A 17,791-nucleotide genomic window follows, 5' to 3' on the forward strand; every position below is an offset into this window, starting at 1 on the left:
AAGAAACAAAACAATTTGTATGTAATCTGTGTGCTTCTGGTTGTTAATCACTAAAAATAACTTAAATATTCATTTTATGATCTACAGATGTAAATGAGATACTGTGTGGATTGACCACATTATATTCAACCATTTACAGAGGAGAGCTAAAATGTAGCTTTAGAAGAAAAGGCACTCTATATGTTACCTCAGGAAACACTGATGCCAGACTAATTTACATAAGTTAGAGTGACTGTCATAAAGAAGTGCCACAAATACACAAAATAAAGTAATCCTCATACAAATCCACAAACACACATGCACAACTCATGGTACAGAAACTGCACTGTCCAATGCATGAAGTAACACATTAGCTTCAAGAATAGTCAATTTCTCTTTCTTTCGATCTCTAGGGAAGGGTGGAGTGGATGCAAATGATTTTGATGACAAACTGTGCGACTGCATGCGCCCATGTTTTAAAAATATAAGGGAGTGAAAAGTCTGTGTGTGAAAGATAGCTAGAGAGACACACATCCTTAGGAGTAGCAATAGTAGTGTTTGGGATTTCATTGGTTCAGTAAGTAGAGACACTAATCTTAGAAAATCTTCACAAGCCAAAACATACAGTAAAACTGGTAAGAGTGATCATAGTTACACCGACCACACTGACCACTTCCACTGCCTGGCTTCAACCCCCTTTTAATCCCAAAACACAGCCCACACTCTTAGACGAGCCTAGGGTGAGAGGCCTGCTATGTGAGCAAAAGCAATAACAGCTGAAGTTGGCAATGACTGAGCATTGAGAAGCACACTGAGTGACTGATTTGTGACAGTTTCACCGAGGTGCTGCTGCTGGCCTGGAGAGGATTTCTGGTGTTCTGTCATTTTCCCTCACTACTTCTCTCTAACCTCTCGTCTTTTCATTGTCATTTGCTGCCTGAGTGACTCCCCTTTTTCGTTTTCTTCTCTCCTTGGCATTTTTGTTCCTGCATGCCCCGTTCCTTTCATTTTTCTTCCACCAGCACCCTGTTTTTGTCCCTCCATCCTCCTTTCTAAGCTGTTATCACCTGACAACCACCTGAACAGAATGTTGCTATGGTAACCCCTCTCCCCTTCCTGTGTGGTCTGTGTATGGTGGAACTGCTCCTTTTAATACACACATACTGTACAGTAAAACAGACTCACACACATGCATCCTGTTTTTGTGAATAGAGTGGCAGACAGGGTACCCAGACAGCAGGAAATGAGGAGAACTATATGTGTGTATTTGTGAATGTCTACGTGCTTGTATTTGTTACATAGTTCCTAAATGAGTTAGGACCCTTTATGCAAATTGAGTACATTTTACCAGCTCTACAAAGCTTGAAGGCCTGTTTCAGAGTCAAAATATTCTAAGTCATAATAAACGTTATTAGCCTGAATGGTAAATGTAATTTTGTGCAATGACATGTTTGCTGTTAGTGTGCTCTTTAATTTTTCACACAGAAAATTAGTTCAGGCAGCTTTTAATTGTACAAACAACAGCAACTGATGATTACTGAGTGCTGCAAGCAAGAATGAAAGTTACACTGTTAACGTCATATATTTTTAGTGACGGTCAGGTCAAGGGATGTTTCCTTCATCCTTTCTCGATACTGTTTTTTCTATCCATTAGTTACCTTTTTCTGTGCTGCACACACTGCCAAACAATTCCATGCACAATCACTTTGGTACTTTAGCCGTCCGTTTGCTCTCACTTATTTTCTCCACTCTCTGGTTTTTTCCCTTTCTGTCTCCTTTCTCTGTCTTCCCTTCTATATTTGTGGTCAGCCTTTTCAACCCCCTTACTTTTTCGACTTCCTTCTAAATCAATGTGCTTAATTTTCTCTACGGTCTCTTACTGTCTGAACTTCTCTGACCTTAAAGTCTAGCCCTAGTTTGTGTGTGTGTGTGTGTGTGTGTGTGTGTGTGTGTGTGTGTGTGTGTGTGTGTGTGTGTGTGTGTGTGTGTGTGTGTGTGTGTGTATAGAATACATTTGATACCCACATGTGCATAGTAAGCCAAGGTAAAATTAGTGAATAAGTGAGAGAAGAATAAATGAATGAGGAAGAAGACAGAATAAGTAAGAATATATAACTACGTTTTATTGTTTGAAGAGTCTGAAACAGACAGCAATGACCTGCTATAAAAGACATATTGTCTATCGGTGTTCCTTTAAGTGTGACAGAGAACATGAACGTACCAAAGAGACCATCACTTTCCGTATTGTTCTCACGCTTCCCGTTTATTGTCAAACCTGCCAAATTCAGTGTAGATCAAATAAGAGTTCCATGACATGTACATGTTTAATACCATAGCTATTATGGCTATGAGCAAAATCTATGAAAAGAAATGATTACATATATGTAATACAGAAGGAGTAGGTGAACAACAGTCTAAAATAGGTATTTTATTTCGGTTCTAATGTATATATTTAACTTAAGAAACCACTGTATATTTAGGGAACTTACAGACATTGAAAAATGCACATAAAGTTAAGGCTTATTTACATTTAAAAGAAAACACTGAACCCCCAACACCCAATTCCCATCCCCAGCGGTGCAGTGCCGGTCCAAGCCCGGTAGAAATTAGGGAAGGTTGCATCAGGAAGGGGATCTGGCGTAAAAACTGTGCCAAATCAACATGCGGACAATGATCCCCTGTGGCGACCCTGAACTCATGGGATAAGCCGAAAGGACATAAAATAAATTAAAAAAAAGAGCGCTGTGGGTGCACAGAGGGACACAACAGGATGGCCATTTTGGGCAGTACACTGAAGTGTGACCCCAGACCAAAACTATTTCAGAAATGTTGATCGTGGGAGGGAACAAAAAGCTCACATAATAACTCATACATTTAAAGAAAACATGAAGCCTATGATTGATGGCGAACACAGAAATGATGACTGGTCCTAACATATTACAAGGAAAAAAGTTAAATCACAGCATTTTAACTTCACCTTTCTTCATCACCCCTTACTCTTAATGTCCCTATTTTGTTCAATGCGTTTCTTTCCCTTTCCTCTACAATGTACATCTTCCCTCATCTTTGCTTTTACTCACTGTGTCTCTTACTGTTGGATCAGCTGATTGGCTGGATTTCTGTCTGTGTCACCAGAAGCGAGCCAATGACTAAACGCAGTTTTCCAGAGTAATCACCAGTGGTTGACTACCTATGTGTGTAGTGGAAGGAGAGACAAGAGGCAAGGGCAGATGTGTCAAAGTAAAATGCTATTTTGATAAAGAGAAGGATAGGCAAATAATTAGTTGATGAAACAAAATCTATTTACCATTCACCCTAGATCTATAAAAGAAAACCACTGTATCCAGGCATTCCCACACATTAATGCACACACATATGCAAGCACAGACATACAGCTGGGAGGGAATCCATTGTCTTCGGGGGGGATGTAGAGTGGGGGGCTGAGTGGTTGCTACGCAACCTTTATTTCTAAGGTGAAGAAGACACTGCTAGGTAAGAGTGAGAGATACTGTAGAGACAAAGCGAGGGAGTGGGGGGAGATAACGTCTGAAACCAGGGGGGCTGACCACAGGAAACTCATATGTAATCATTCAAGAATGAAAAAGGTACAAACACACAGAAACTCATAAATATTTGTATATTAATACATAGTTATGCACTGGCAAATGTATTAGAATGTTTTTCAGTATTGTACAGGAAGATTGTGTAGCCGACGGCATCTTTCAGTGTCTTTATGAATGGGTATGAGAAAGCTTAGCTGAGCTTAAGCCCAGTAGCATCAAAATACAATAGACATCAGACAGTCTTTCACATAGTCATCAGCAGGGACTGGTTGGTTTCTACTTAGACACCATTCAGCTAATGCTTAGCAAAAGGAGTGTGCTGATGCAGCATTCTCCAGAAAAATGTACTTGTTTGTCCTAACAAATCTGAAGGACATTACAAAGTTGCTGCCTTATGATTGAAGATAACTTGGTTAGAAAATAGCCTATTTATTTAAAAATAAAATTATCTGGAAATATCTCCCATCACTTCTGAATACTCGTGATATAGCTGAAGTCACAGTCCATTTACTGAACTGGGACTAGGTTTTGATTTAAAACATTACTATTACTACTACAAGGTCCACCTCTTTTTAAGATCTCAGAGCAGAGACTCTTGCAGTTTGAAAAACAAGAAGCATTACTTCTCTTGGCTTACTATTCTTACGAATATAAAACCTATTAAGAACATTGCTTACTATGCAGCATTAGAATAGCAATAGAAGAATTTATTTACTTCAAATTTCCATCATAAAATACAGCGTTGGTAAAAATAACCTAATTAAACAGGTATTCACAACATACATTAATCAGCCACAACATTGTGTGGCCACTCCTGGCAGTCTGCAGCTTCACAACCCCATACACAGCAAAATGCGATACTCTTTCTGCAGATGTGGTAGAAGTACACAAACCTAATACTTGCACTTGCACTTGTATTAGGTAAGTACAACTTCAAATATTTCCCTCAAGTAAAAGTACTACGCAGATTATCTACACTATACTTAATGTACAAAAGAAAAAGTACTCCAGTAAGAAAACTATGTATTTTAAACAATACTGATTGGAGCACAAAATGTACAGTAATCAATAAGAAATAGGGATCAATGATCACTGTTGGTAAAGGTGGAGCTGATTGTAACCACATTAACAATACACAGCACTACACAAAATATATTGTTGTTTTTTTTAAACATTATATTTTTATGTTAAAATCACCAGGTGCCATTAATGTTGTGGCTTATCAGTGCATATTAAAACCACAGTACATGTGCAAATACATCTGTGCATGATCAGGATGATACGACCTCGGCAGCATTTGAACCATTAAAAACCATGTTAACTGTGCTTGAATGACTTTCATCCATCTTTTAAAATAAGAGGGCTTGACATAGACATCACAAAGTGAAAGTACTGAAAAAGTTAAAAGTTTAAGACTTTAGTTTTCGAGGGAGAGGACAGCACATCTTTGTTTTCCACTCAACAATATTAAGAGGCACTGCTGGGAATTAGCCCCAGGACAGCACTGTAACTAACTAAGCCACAGCACCACACAGAAAAGCACTGTAAAATCTATGACACAGAGATTTACTGACAGTGACAGTTTAACTGATTTTCCTTTATAATATAATTTTTAGCTTAAAGGCAATATATAAGGACAAAGTCTTAAACTTGGAAGTGGGTAGGTTTTTTCTATGAATAATGTGCTGAACAGCCAAGTTTAACTGCAAAGTGTAAGCGCTTACAATAATGAGACCGATGTACTAAAATAAGAAAAAAGCTTTTAAATACACTGTATCTACATTTGTATAACTCTTCTGAGGCTCCATCTGTGCTCCTGTAATTTGAAATACAAAAACGATATTTCTTACAGTAAATGCTAGGCTGAAAGCTTGAACCTAAAGATAAAGTCACATGCCACAAACTTCAACCTAACACCTCACCCTTGTGTTCATATTTTGAATGATCAAAACGGCAGCTTATACAGTTGGGAATGAATGCTGATTCCTGATGTCACAATTCTATTTAACATGATAAAATTATGCAATCAATTCAAAAGAAAAACTGGCAAAATATTCTGGCTTGTACTCTAGTACAAACCATTGATCCTTTCCCCACTGAACTGCACTAACATGACTGACAGTTATGTAATCCAATATATTGTCAGAGGTGTATCGCTTACCATTATGGGACTGATAAGACCTCCTTGAGAGAAAAGAAGGCTTTTCTCCACTTTCAACCACATTAATAATTATCTTTCCTTTTATACTGGCCTCATCAGGGCATTTACTGTCCCTCAGTTTGTTCATGACTGCTAGCAAAGCATACAGTGCCTACATGTGTTAACAATTTTCTTGACCCTGCCATACAATAGCAGTAAATAGCCCTGACCCCTCTTCTCTACAATCACCTAGACTGTCAATGGTGAGTCACTGAAGCTGTAGGAAGAGTTAACTTAACACTGGCAAAAAGCTGACTACATTTTTGTCATGAGATATTGTGTTAACACGATGTAACAAAATTCTGCTCGAGAGCGCTGACTGTTTTGTTGTTGTTAATTTTAAGTCGTGGATGAATATTAGCACATCTTTGTTTCTTTTGTTGATTAAGATTAAAACTGATACTGAAACTCAGTTCGATAAATTCTGCAAATATTCAACAAGAGTCCAGGTAGACCTACCTGTGCATAGTCCCTCTCCAGCTGTCCCTTCTTCAGACTGTAGCTCCTGCAGGGAGAGAGAGAGAATTGCTTAAGTGTGTAAAGGAAGTAAACAGACAATATGGATATTTAAAATGTTAAGATTTTTGATAAGTAGTTATTAGTTGCTGTATGTTAATGAAAAAAAAATATAATTCAGTCTCCATCTTAACAGACGACTCAGTGATCTCAACATTATAGAAGACATTATGCTTTATCCGTTGTCTTTACAGTTCTTTCCATAACAAATCACTCCAGTTTCAACTCATATAAAGCACAAACGACTACATATTCACCCTCCCAACATCATACAACACCCAGGAAGCAAGGACAGTAGAAGTGCCGCATCACAGCTCAAGATTGTGCTGAATGAAAAACATAATATTGGGTATACAATTACACGGTTTAAATGTACTGGCCATGTGTGTTGAATGAACGATGCAGCATGCATGTACATCCACTTAGGTAACCAGATTAATCATGAAGAACAGGTTACATAAGTAATCAGGAAATGAGCTAATATTAAAATTAAAATTAGCCATTTAGCAGCTTTATCACTTTATCCAAAGTGACCTACAAGTAGCAGACACTAGGGACAACTTTATGGTACAGTGTCTTTGTCCAGTGAAACTTCAACATTTATCCAGGGCAGGGAAGTGAACCACTTATCCTGTGGACAGCTGCTCTACCAACTGAGCTACAGCTGCCCTGTGCACCTAAGTAACCTGACTACGGTCAACTCGGATAAGCAAGCTGCAGATGAGTAATCTGATTTCTCAGAATTTAAGTGTATAGTGACGGAAGACGTTGCGTTCTTCCTCTTTTTGCCGTGTGTTTGTGGGAGTAGATAGCAAAGTGAGAGAAATACAGACACAAACCTGTTTCTGCCGTTTGGCATATTGTTGATTAAAAACAAATAATAATTAAAAATCGATATCTTTTAAAAAAAACATGACATCTCCCTGTCAGTCTGAGGAAAGGGTAGACCTTTGTGCAGTCCTTGTCCTCTGTCCTCATTGTCAACAAACTCTCTCTGAGAAGCACGGTGGAGAAGCATCTAGCCACCATGGCAATGTTTTTTAGTTTTTTTATTTATTGTAATTTTATTATGATGTATAGCTGAAGCTCTGTACACAGCATGGTAGAGCATAAAGAATTAAGTAGAGTTTTAGCAGAGCAGTAAGAAGGAGAGCTGGGCAGAGGGCATCGATTTAGAGTTTCTGTGTTTCAGCACCACACCCACCATAAAATGCGTGTTCTTGTGCCAAACAAATATGGTGGCAACTGCGAAATTTGAGTTTTTAAACCATTTGTGCATTCAAGAATAAAGGATAAAAAAGCAGCTAAATCATGAACGTAAAGGTGAGAACAAAGCAGAGTTTAGAGCGGGAAATGAAGAGGGAAATGAAGATAAAATGATTTAATAAAATGCTACGTTCAGTTAAAACTGTACTTACTGTAGGTTTGCCTCAGTTGTGACATCTGTCGCCAATACCAGTCGTAAATATTAAGTGAGACTGGTTCTTAAGACTAAAGACTAGAAACTTTACACAGCACACACTTAACAATTGCAAAATTGCCTGCGTTAAAATTAAATAGTAGAGATCATTTTGAAAAATTCTGTTTCGTTGTTGTGGATGGAGATCTTTATGAATATCTTTGGAGGCCATTATTTTGAAAAAAATGACTTACACGTAATTATTGGCGGGTGAGGATGACAATTTTTTCTGGCACAAGTAATCAAGAACAGGTTTTTGTCTACACTGAAAATATCAAATATGCCTTATAAAAACAAAAACAAAACAAAAAAAAGATTTTATTTAGCTTTAGTGTTACATTAACATTGAATGATTAACCATTATAACCCTAACCCTGGCTGTTTTGAGGCACAGGATCTAGGTCGTTCACTAAGTACAGGTTACATTATTTATTAAAGTCAAACATATGTAACCCAAATACTGGGGCAGCAGTGGGTCAGTTGGTAGAGTGGCTGCTTGCTGACCATAGGGTCGGAAGCTTGCGCCCCACTCTTCCCATTCCCCAGCCGCACAGTGCCGTTCCAAGCCCGGTAGAGATTGGGGAGGGTTGCCTCAGGAAGGGCATCCAGCGTAAAAACTGTGCCAAAGCAACATGCAGACTAATGATCCACTGTGGCGACCCTGAACGTACGGGACAAGCCGAAAGCACAAAAAAATAAAAAAGTACTCTATTTTATTACAGCCTGCAGCCAATAAACTATGTACAACTGGCTCTGTGAAAAAACTAGACAAAATAGTTACCATTAAGCAACAGGAGGGAAGGAAAACAATATGTGAGATACAGAAAGTGACACAACACTTATTGTAAGCGCAGACAGCATAATTATTCCCAATTCTCTCAATGTTAATTACAGCCCAAACAAATAGGGCAGTGCTTCTTGTCAAAAGTTTCCCAAAACGCATCATTTGTGTTAAGGCTGCTATGTTCGATTTGTTTTCTAAACAGAGTCTGCTTTAGCTTTCAGGAGTTGTTGACTTAAAAGAGACATGATGAATCTGTAATCATTCACAAACTATCAACAACATGGCTGCTATGAGGTGAAATATAATTTTTGCTACTAATATATTGAACTTCAACCCTCAAAAAATGTTATAAGCTGGATAACAGTTGCAATATTATAATTTCACTAAGGGAAACATTTTTCTAAATAGGAATGATTCTGTGTGTTCACATTTATATTATCTGTTAGTGACTGTCACTAGCCATTGCAATCTGCAAACCGACATTTCAATGTATGTTGGAGACACTGTAGATGTTTGTGTATAAGTGGAAATCAAAGAGTTCAGACTCTCTTGACTCAAGCTCTTTTTTTCTTGCTGTTGGAAAAACCACACCAAACCAAACCAGCAGTGACAGCTGTTTTTACTCTTCAGGTCAGCATCAACATACAAGCCCCTGACAAGCCCTACTCTCTGGTTATGTGTGTAACTGAAAAATTATAGTTTCAAAATTTATAAACTAAGGCACAGCACACTTCTTCATTTTAAACTGATCATATTTCAGCTTTTATTAGGCTGCAAGAAACTTCACTGTCAACACCACTACAACAAAACATGAAATGATGGCCATATAACTACTTTAGCTAATATCCACATGTAGTTGAACAGTTAGCAAAAACAGTACAATCTTTGCGTAGTTGTCTGAATAAATTAAAGGTGTTTTGTAAATACTGGGAAAGATCATGTTCTGTTTTAAAAAATACATACATACTCATACTCATACATTGAGCTTGCACAAGTTTCCTGCAGCTTCAAATACCAAAGTATACAGCAAGAAATAGAAAATATCTTTATACTTGGTCAAGCCTGTGGCAATATGAATCTACTGAACCAACTACATTAATTTTCTTTAAGATTAAAAATATATAATGGCCCAAATAATATGTTATGCAAACACAAGGTCAAAATCAGACTACCACTAATCTGTCACTGGTTCCCAGGCTATCTGTGTCAGTCAGAAACAGATACGAGATGTAATATTGTATGAGATGTAACTCACTTTTTAAGGTCCAGTGCACTCTGTTCCATTCCTTAATGGATTCAGTGATTACCATCGGATGTGATGGGCCCTTGCTGTAATACAAGAAAACTCCCCTCACTGTTGCTTTTAGGAGCCCTTAGGCTAAAGGCACATCTGCAAACATTACACTTTGTCAAACCCGATGACAGTGGCAACAGCGTTTCACAAAGTGTTTTAAGTTGTCAAAATTTAATTAGATATTATTTGCGATGAATGAAAATAATCAGCTTCATTTGGCTGACCTTATTCATCTTACTTGGTATATTTCAGCTTATTTGGCACAACCATAAAACACTTTTAGATCAAGATTTTAAGTAACAATTCTCTAATATTCACAGTGGTGACAAATGAGATCTATGTTTTGGAGTCCTACTACAACACGTGGCAGAGACTTAACAGACCTTTTGTGAAAAGCTCTGTAGCTGTGGGTATACGTTTGGCAAACAATAAATAACATTGCTTCCCGGTTTCGATTCATCTATATCTATGTCCAGATCAAAGTTGAATACTGATACCTTTCCTTTTTCAATGAAATTCTAAGCTAGTCAATGCAAGCACGTTTTTAACAATGCATCTCCTCTAATCTAACTGCTGTAGATTACACAAATTATTATTAATTTTTTACTTATATATTACTAAATCCAAAAACAATCCTCTCAATTATAGTAAATAGTCATGAACTAACAAAATAAATCCCCCTTGAGCAAGTACTAGGTGGTAGCAAAGAGGAAAAACCTCTTTTATCAGGCACATGGATCAATACATGAGCAGAGCCTAGAAAGGACTCGGTAGTATAGAGACTGCAGGACCAGACATACCAACCTGTGCACTGCCTGAATTGACTACAAGAAAGCCTATGATTCACACATAGATCCTGAATTGCTTGGAACTATACAAGATAAACTATACATGGACAACAGGACAAGAGCCTTCATCGAGAGCTCAAGGTCCAAACATCAAGCCAGTTGCACAAGTCAACATCAAGTGTAGCATATACCAAGGAGATGCACCGTCTCTGAAAACAATTTTCTCATTCTAATCATTAAATCAAAAATCAAAGCACAGTGTTTTTTTGAAATGCTGACAGGGATGTTGACTCCCATTGTTGCTACCTTAGACAAAAACATTTAATACCTGTGCCTGCATCCTATTACCCTACAACCAAATTAAGTCCAGACAACTGAAATGCTGTCATTTTAACAGTATTGTCTTTTGCTTGTCAACATCCGTTTTTTGCAAATGTTTCTACTAAAGCCAATTTTCAATACGGCTAGCAGCACCACTGTTCTGCATCCATTTCTTTGCAGATTTCAAATAAAGTCTGCACTGGTATTTCTCTAAATGAGGGAGAGTGGAGGACGGGGATAAAAACAAACCAAAAAAAAAAGAAAAAAAAAAGGCACTGCTGGGATTTGAACCCAGGATCTCCTGTTTACTAGACAGGCGCTTTAACCAACTAAGCCACAGCGCCAACTGGCTTTGGTCATCATTAGAAATGATTAAGTGTTGTAGCTTTTCTTGAAAAACCTGACTGACTCCACTCTCAATTGTGACTAGGTAAATAAATGTGGGTTGTAACTTAGCCAGAACCCACATTACGCTACTTTTAGCAGCTAGAACTACCTATGAATGATATGATATGAATATTATATGAAAGAGAATCAATCAATTTAAAAGATTAAAAACATATAATAAAAATAATTGTAATAATATTCCTACGTCACACAGTTTCTGTATGTATGTAGGGGTTTGGGAAATTTTCATTCTCTGGTTCTGTAGTGTAGTGTAACCAAATATAAATGCTGGCTCTCCGACAATTATGCATTTAAATTAACTTTTTCTGCTTTGACATTTCCGTATTGCAATATACTTGTGTACTAGTGGCCACTAGAACATTAAATCAAGTCTAAACACAACAAACACGGACAAACCTCACTCCTCACTGGGATCTTTGGGCATGTCTAGGCTTTTCAGGCTGCCACGGTTACAGTACAGTGATGATTAAATACGTAAACATGAACACCCAATTACCAGCCAGAAATAGCTCACACCCATAGCACATGTTCGTATGACACTTTCTGAATCATAGGATGGATTAAAAATTATGAGGAAAGTACATCATTTTGTCATCACAATTATTGTGTGCAACTACAGACAAAATCTGTTGTGTCACGTATACTGTACTTCTTCTAATATATTGTCTGTACCTCTGTAATCCTTAAACTTGCTTTCCTAACTCTCTCTGCCTATAGTCTATTTCTGTTTATTCTTAAACCTCTGCTTACCCTCTGCTTACCCTCCCTCCACCTACACATTTTTGTCTCTCTTCACTACTCTTATCCCTTCCTCTTTGGCTTTCAGCACTCTGCTTTCATCTCCCCTCTTTCCACTACTCCTCCTTCTCCAACTGTCTTTACACCACCACTTTGTCTGCCCTTCGTGTGTGTGCACACATTGTGTTTGTATAGTGCATGAGTCAAAAAGCAGTGTCAGCATCAGATGTGCATGAAGTAGTAAATGAACTAAATAAAGCCTAGTTTGCAGAGGAGTGTACGTCTGTATGTCTGACAGGAAATACTTAAGTGCTTTAGATGGACACTTAGTTATTCTTTATTATTACACTATGCACGTGTGTGTCTTTGAGGAAATTTTAAGCATTATTGAACTGGCTGTTTATGGGTTAAGAGTTGGTTTTAGAGTAAAGGATAGAATTACGCCTAGGTAATGGGAAGTGTATGGGTGGGGATAAGACATTAGCAGGGAATGCATTTTGTCCTTCCAAATATGGAAAGACAAGTGCGTGTGTTTAAATACTGAGGGCACATGGGTTAAAAGGCAGAGAGTGGGAATGATCAAACAGCTGAGAGCAATGGTTTACAGGAGACAGACTGAGATCAGTGACAGCAGAATAAGCAACATGAGTCATAAACACAGACAGAGTTTGGGGAGGGCGGTCATGTTTTCACACTGTGTGATCGCCACAAAAAAAAAAAATAATAGAGCGGATTCTCTGCAGTTTTCAGCTTCCAAAATTGAGCAGACATTTCAGTTTATTGTGAAGTGAATAGTCTAAAAAAAGGAAATCCGATGTAAGTTCAGCTACTTTAAATTTTGTTGCATGCAAAACCATCCAAACTTGCTTAAGCCTAAGCCCACATGAAGACATCTTTCTTTCAAAATGCCATTTTTAGTGAAGGTTAAAGAATCAGCTTTTGCTCTTTTAAATGCAGAATACACTGTGTAATCATCCATGCCACTACCCGGGGTCCTCTTGTAGCTTCAAGTAATAGCAGAGGTTGTCTGTGCTGCCATTTGAACAAATACAGAGACCATCTAAATATATTAGCAGGGTGTGAAACTGTTAATTTCGGTCTTTTTCCCAATGAGTTCTTGATTTTCTGTCCCTCCTCTTGCTTCCTTATGGAGGCTTCAGAGAAAAGTGTTAATGAGAACTCTGATAGCCTTTCGGGTTTAAATTAGGAAGGCTCATTTCACTACTGAGCATGGAGACCCATTATGGTTTAATGATATCTGCAGATAATTCCTAGGATTTGATCAATAAACTTGAGTGAACTACATTTTTCATTTGTTGTATCCAAATGGACTACACATAACACAGATGTGGGGGGGAACTCTAGTCCAGACTAGTCAGGTCTAGTCCTTCCTCCATAATTAATACTGTTGGTAGCTCTCTCATGTCTTAAAACTTTCTAGACCAGGGGTTCTCAAACATTTTTTTCTGGCCTGAGCCCCTGTTTTGCAACATGTCTTAAAAACCCATTGACAGCAATATAACAAATGTAAAAAATATATGTATATATTTCTAAGCAGTTTTTGGTAAAGTAATGAAGCTATAACTAGGTAAGCAGCTTCTTATGAAGCAAACTAGTACCAGGTCAACGTTGACAGTTTATGTGATTATTAAAATTTTATAAAGCATTTAGTATTTCCCCCTGAAATTTCTGTTTTGAAGTAAGGGATCCTAGACTTAACAAATTTGAAAATCCTGAATTTGGTATCATAACCCGTCTACAAGAGAACCAATAAACTTCGCAAAAGTAACACTGTTGTAACACTACACCACAATATCTGGCCAATCACATGAACAGATTCAATTACCTTTTTTCAATTTCTTTCCACAAATTCATCCAAATCTACAACTGAAGTAAGCTGAAAGTGAGCTTAAATACGTAAAACTGTCACAGCATTATTATTTAGGTTAGGATAGATTCTTATTGAACAAAATTTAGTTCCAGAAAATATAAATGTGGGTCAAAATGCTAAATGTGTGCAAGATAAATTCATAAATTTGTCAATCTGTACTTAATGTTCAGCACTGGATAATGTGTGTGTGGCAATAATAAGGGTATGGGGGATTTAGATGGATTGAGGACAAGAAGTTGGTTCCCTGAATACAATTTGTCATCAGTTTCTTCACTGTTGAAAAAATGTGTGTCTGTGTACAGTGTCTGTGTTTTATTATGGCCACATCTCACTGCAACACTGCGGTTAGGCCAGTTAGTGACACATTTGTTACAAGAGATGGAATTTGATATCTTAAAGTATCACTATTTCCCAAATGTCTTAATTTGTCCAATCAACAGTCTAACAACAAAGATATATATTTATAATGATGCTAAACAGAGAGAAGCAGTGAATCTTCACAGTATCCTAATTCTACGGGTAAACGAATTAACTGATCATATTATCATTTTCAAGTTACAACAGGGATTTTTATCAGACCTCTTGGCCCCAGAAAAATTGTTTTTCTCCAAAAAAAAAAACAAAAAACCAACATATTTCTAGACAACCAGCACTCATCCTCCGCAAAAACACAACAACCATGTATAAGTCTTATACTGCTAAATGATGTTGGATGCTAACAGCTTCACTATGACTACAGTAGGTCTATAAAATATATAAAGTGGAGGGGGCAAAATAATAAACCTCTTAATAAATTAAAATGCTGCACATTTTCGCAGCTTGTAATTCTCATGTAGCAAACTTAAAAAAAAACTCCTTTCAACTGAACATTAATGTGCTAATGACAAAAATGAGTGATGGTTCAGCTGGTCACAGTTCTGACAACAGCCACAGCAGTCAGAGCGAGTGTGTACTAAATTGCCATTTTACTTCTGGGGTTAATTTTAGATATCCATAACTCTTAAGATCTTTTAAGATGATCTTTTATAGACCGATGACATGCCATGCCACTTTAGGAAGAAAAGAACCAGCATGGCCTTAGTGTCTTGCTCAAGGATACATAGACAAAGCAGATGCTTGTTGAAGCAGGGGCTTGAGTCCACAGCTCCCTATCGAAAGCCGGTCGCCCTTACAAGAATATGTTATCAGAAAAAAGATCAATGGCTTTCGGCTTGTCCCTTCAGGGGGCGCCAACGTGGAACATCTTCCGCACATTGATTTGGCATGGTTTTTTTATTCTGAATCCCCTTCTTGCCAAAACCCTCCCATTTTATCCGCTCTTGGGACCAGCACTAACGTAGCCCCAAAAGACTGGGCAGGGCCATACTTGATGGGGTGGGATTCAATACCGCGACCTTTTGAATCCCACCCCGATGCTCTCCGCTCTGAGCCACCAGGTCTAGGTGTATCTTAAGAAATAATTCTAAAATAATAACAGATAGAGGAACATGCTAAGAAAGCACTGCACACAGTGCCTTTCAACCATGACATTGACAAACTCAATTTGGAGATCTTTAGCAAGTGGCATGTAGCTCAATCCCTCACTAACTGAAAGAACTAACACATTGTTATTGCATATGCTTAAGTAGCTCTCACTCTTTCCCAAAAGTTAAACCAAGCTCTTATTCACTCTCCAAAATCCAGCAGCAACAAGGCAATCTGTTCACAAACAGCTGGAGCTGCCCCCAAGAGTAAAAGAGGGAGAAAGTGAGAGGAAAGAGAGAGAGACAAGATGACAAGAAAGCTTGAAAATGAAAAAGAGAGAGAAAGTCACGGATGTAGGGAAGCACAGAACATTAGAAAGTTCGCTGTCATAAATAATCAATGCTTAGTCAACACAGAAAATGAGAGCATGTGAAGGAACCAGGGTTTCCTCCCATTGCCAAATCTGTAAGGGAAAACTGCCAGACTCACACATTATGAAACAGAGCTGAGCCAAAATGAAAAGGAAAGATATGGAGACAAAAAAGGAAAGTCAGACCAAATAAGTGACAGAAAAAATCAACATGGAAAAAGGACAAGATAACCAAGATATAGAGTGAAAATTGAAAAAGATGAAAAAGAGGGATAAAACTGAGTCAGGGTGCAGGAAGAGTGCAGCAGGAAATTCCTTCGTCATTTTCCTAAACTGTTGTCCTTCTAAAAAGCTGGAATATGACATTACTTCTCCTCCTCTTTTTCTCTTTCATGCTGTCCTCTGTCACTCATTTGTTTCCTTTTCTCCTTTTGTACATGGTTGTGCCCATGTGTGAGTGTTGTGCACACAACAGTCAGCAATTTGACTAGGTTTCAAATCATTTGGCAGCTGCTGAGTGTATTCCTTTGTACTTTGGCATAAATGAGAACCAGATTTTTTTATATGACACAGAGACATATTCATACCTCATATCTTCCAGCAGGTCACATTCAGTCTGGTGCTTAAAGTGCAGTCTGGTCATCTGTTCGATGTGTGTGTTTTTCAGCTCCTGCGTCACTTTGACCTGGAGGAAACAGAAAGACATGTTAATCATTTATTTATCACGCTTGCCAATCATATGTCCTTACCTACTGATATACTGATTAAACATAAATTATGGAATATGAAACTCATCTTTTATTTTGGTTATCATAGTGCTAAATAGTTCTTCTAGTTATAAAATAGTTCACTAAATGATTAATAAATGCTAGAATGTCATGCAAACATAAATAAATAATGATTTTTTTATTTTCACCTCTGGTTAAATTAAATGTTGAATGAAATATTCAAAAGTCATACACCAATATAAACAAATATAATTATATTATAATAATATTACTTAATAGCACTACAGCTAATAATTACTTTTCTTATCATCCAGATGATTTTATTAAGATACATTGAGAGAAAAAGGCTCTGGAGCCCTAGGTGACATCCTCAAATGTCCAAAAGACAAAGACATTCAACTTAAAATGATATACATAATAGAAACACACTACATTTTAAGCTTCTAGAACCACCAAATATTTGGCATTTTTGTCTAACTGCACAAAGGATCACCAGAACTGTGAATTTTGTTTAAATTGTGTACATTTCTGTTTCAGCTTATTTATCAATGATATCTACTGTAGGGTAGTGATTAAAAAAAAACTCCACTTTCATACTCAAATGCAATTACACTTTTCAGATTTTGTAAAACATTTTGAAAACCATTTATCATTTTTCTTTCACTTCACAATCAAGTACCACTTTGTGTTGGTCTATCACATAAAATCCCAAGAAAATACATTTACATTTGCGGTTGCAATGTGGCCAAATGTGGAAAATTTCAAGGGGTATGTAAAGCTTTGCAAGGCACTGTACAAATATATGTACACAGGTATATGCACACACGCACACACACACACACACAACCACACACACACTCCACAGTATACTCCATGAATGTAGCAACCAGTGTCAGGGTTTTGTCAGGTTTTGGAGAGGCTGGAAATGGCTTTTTGCAGCTTGAAGGCAATGATGACACTCTAAAAGTTGATAAGTTTTAGAAACAAACAGACTTTATGTTTATATGAAAAAGATGCTAATTCTATCAGCGCAGACGCACAAACTCAATGTGACACTGCGTCTGCGTGTGCGCTGGTCATTGTGTATTGTCAGTTGAAGTCCACAGGCTATTCACCAGATTAACAGTGGGCAAATTCATGACTTTTCTAGACAAAACAATCAACAACATAACATGTGCAACACTGGCTATTGGCACAAACACACACATACACAATACACATGCAGAGCTTCTATCGCTTATGTTCTGTGCCTTAGAAGACAAGGAAGGAGTGGTTAGTTAAAATATTG

At 37.6% G+C, this 17,791-nt stretch overlaps 1 protein-coding gene and 1 non-coding gene across 3 annotated transcripts in view; both read right to left on the minus strand.

Annotated features, from left to right (window-relative positions):
- The window catches only part of LOC137128745 (F-BAR and double SH3 domains protein 2-like), a 54,605-nt gene that overhangs the window by 34,405 nt on the left and 2,409 nt on the right, over positions 1 to 17,791 (minus strand). For both annotated transcript variants that reach the window (XM_067507226.1, XM_067507225.1), the window contains exons 2-3: positions 16,363 to 16,460; positions 6,202 to 6,247 (exon numbers count right to left, since the gene is read on the minus strand). In XM_067507226.1, coding sequence (XP_067363327.1) covers positions 6,202 to 6,247; positions 16,363 to 16,460 — 144 coding nt within the window. The remainder of the gene's footprint in view (positions 1 to 6,201; positions 6,248 to 16,362; positions 16,461 to 17,791) is intronic.
- Positions 11,175 to 11,248, minus strand: trnat-agu (transfer RNA threonine (anticodon AGU)). Its single transcript has one exon. It is a non-coding gene; the product is annotated as a tRNA-Thr (tRNA).

The sequence above is a fragment of the Channa argus genome, chromosome 6 (assembly GCF_033026475.1).
Source record: "Channa argus isolate prfri chromosome 6, Channa argus male v1.0, whole genome shotgun sequence".
NCBI lineage: Eukaryota > Metazoa > Chordata > Actinopteri > Anabantiformes > Channidae > Channa > Channa argus.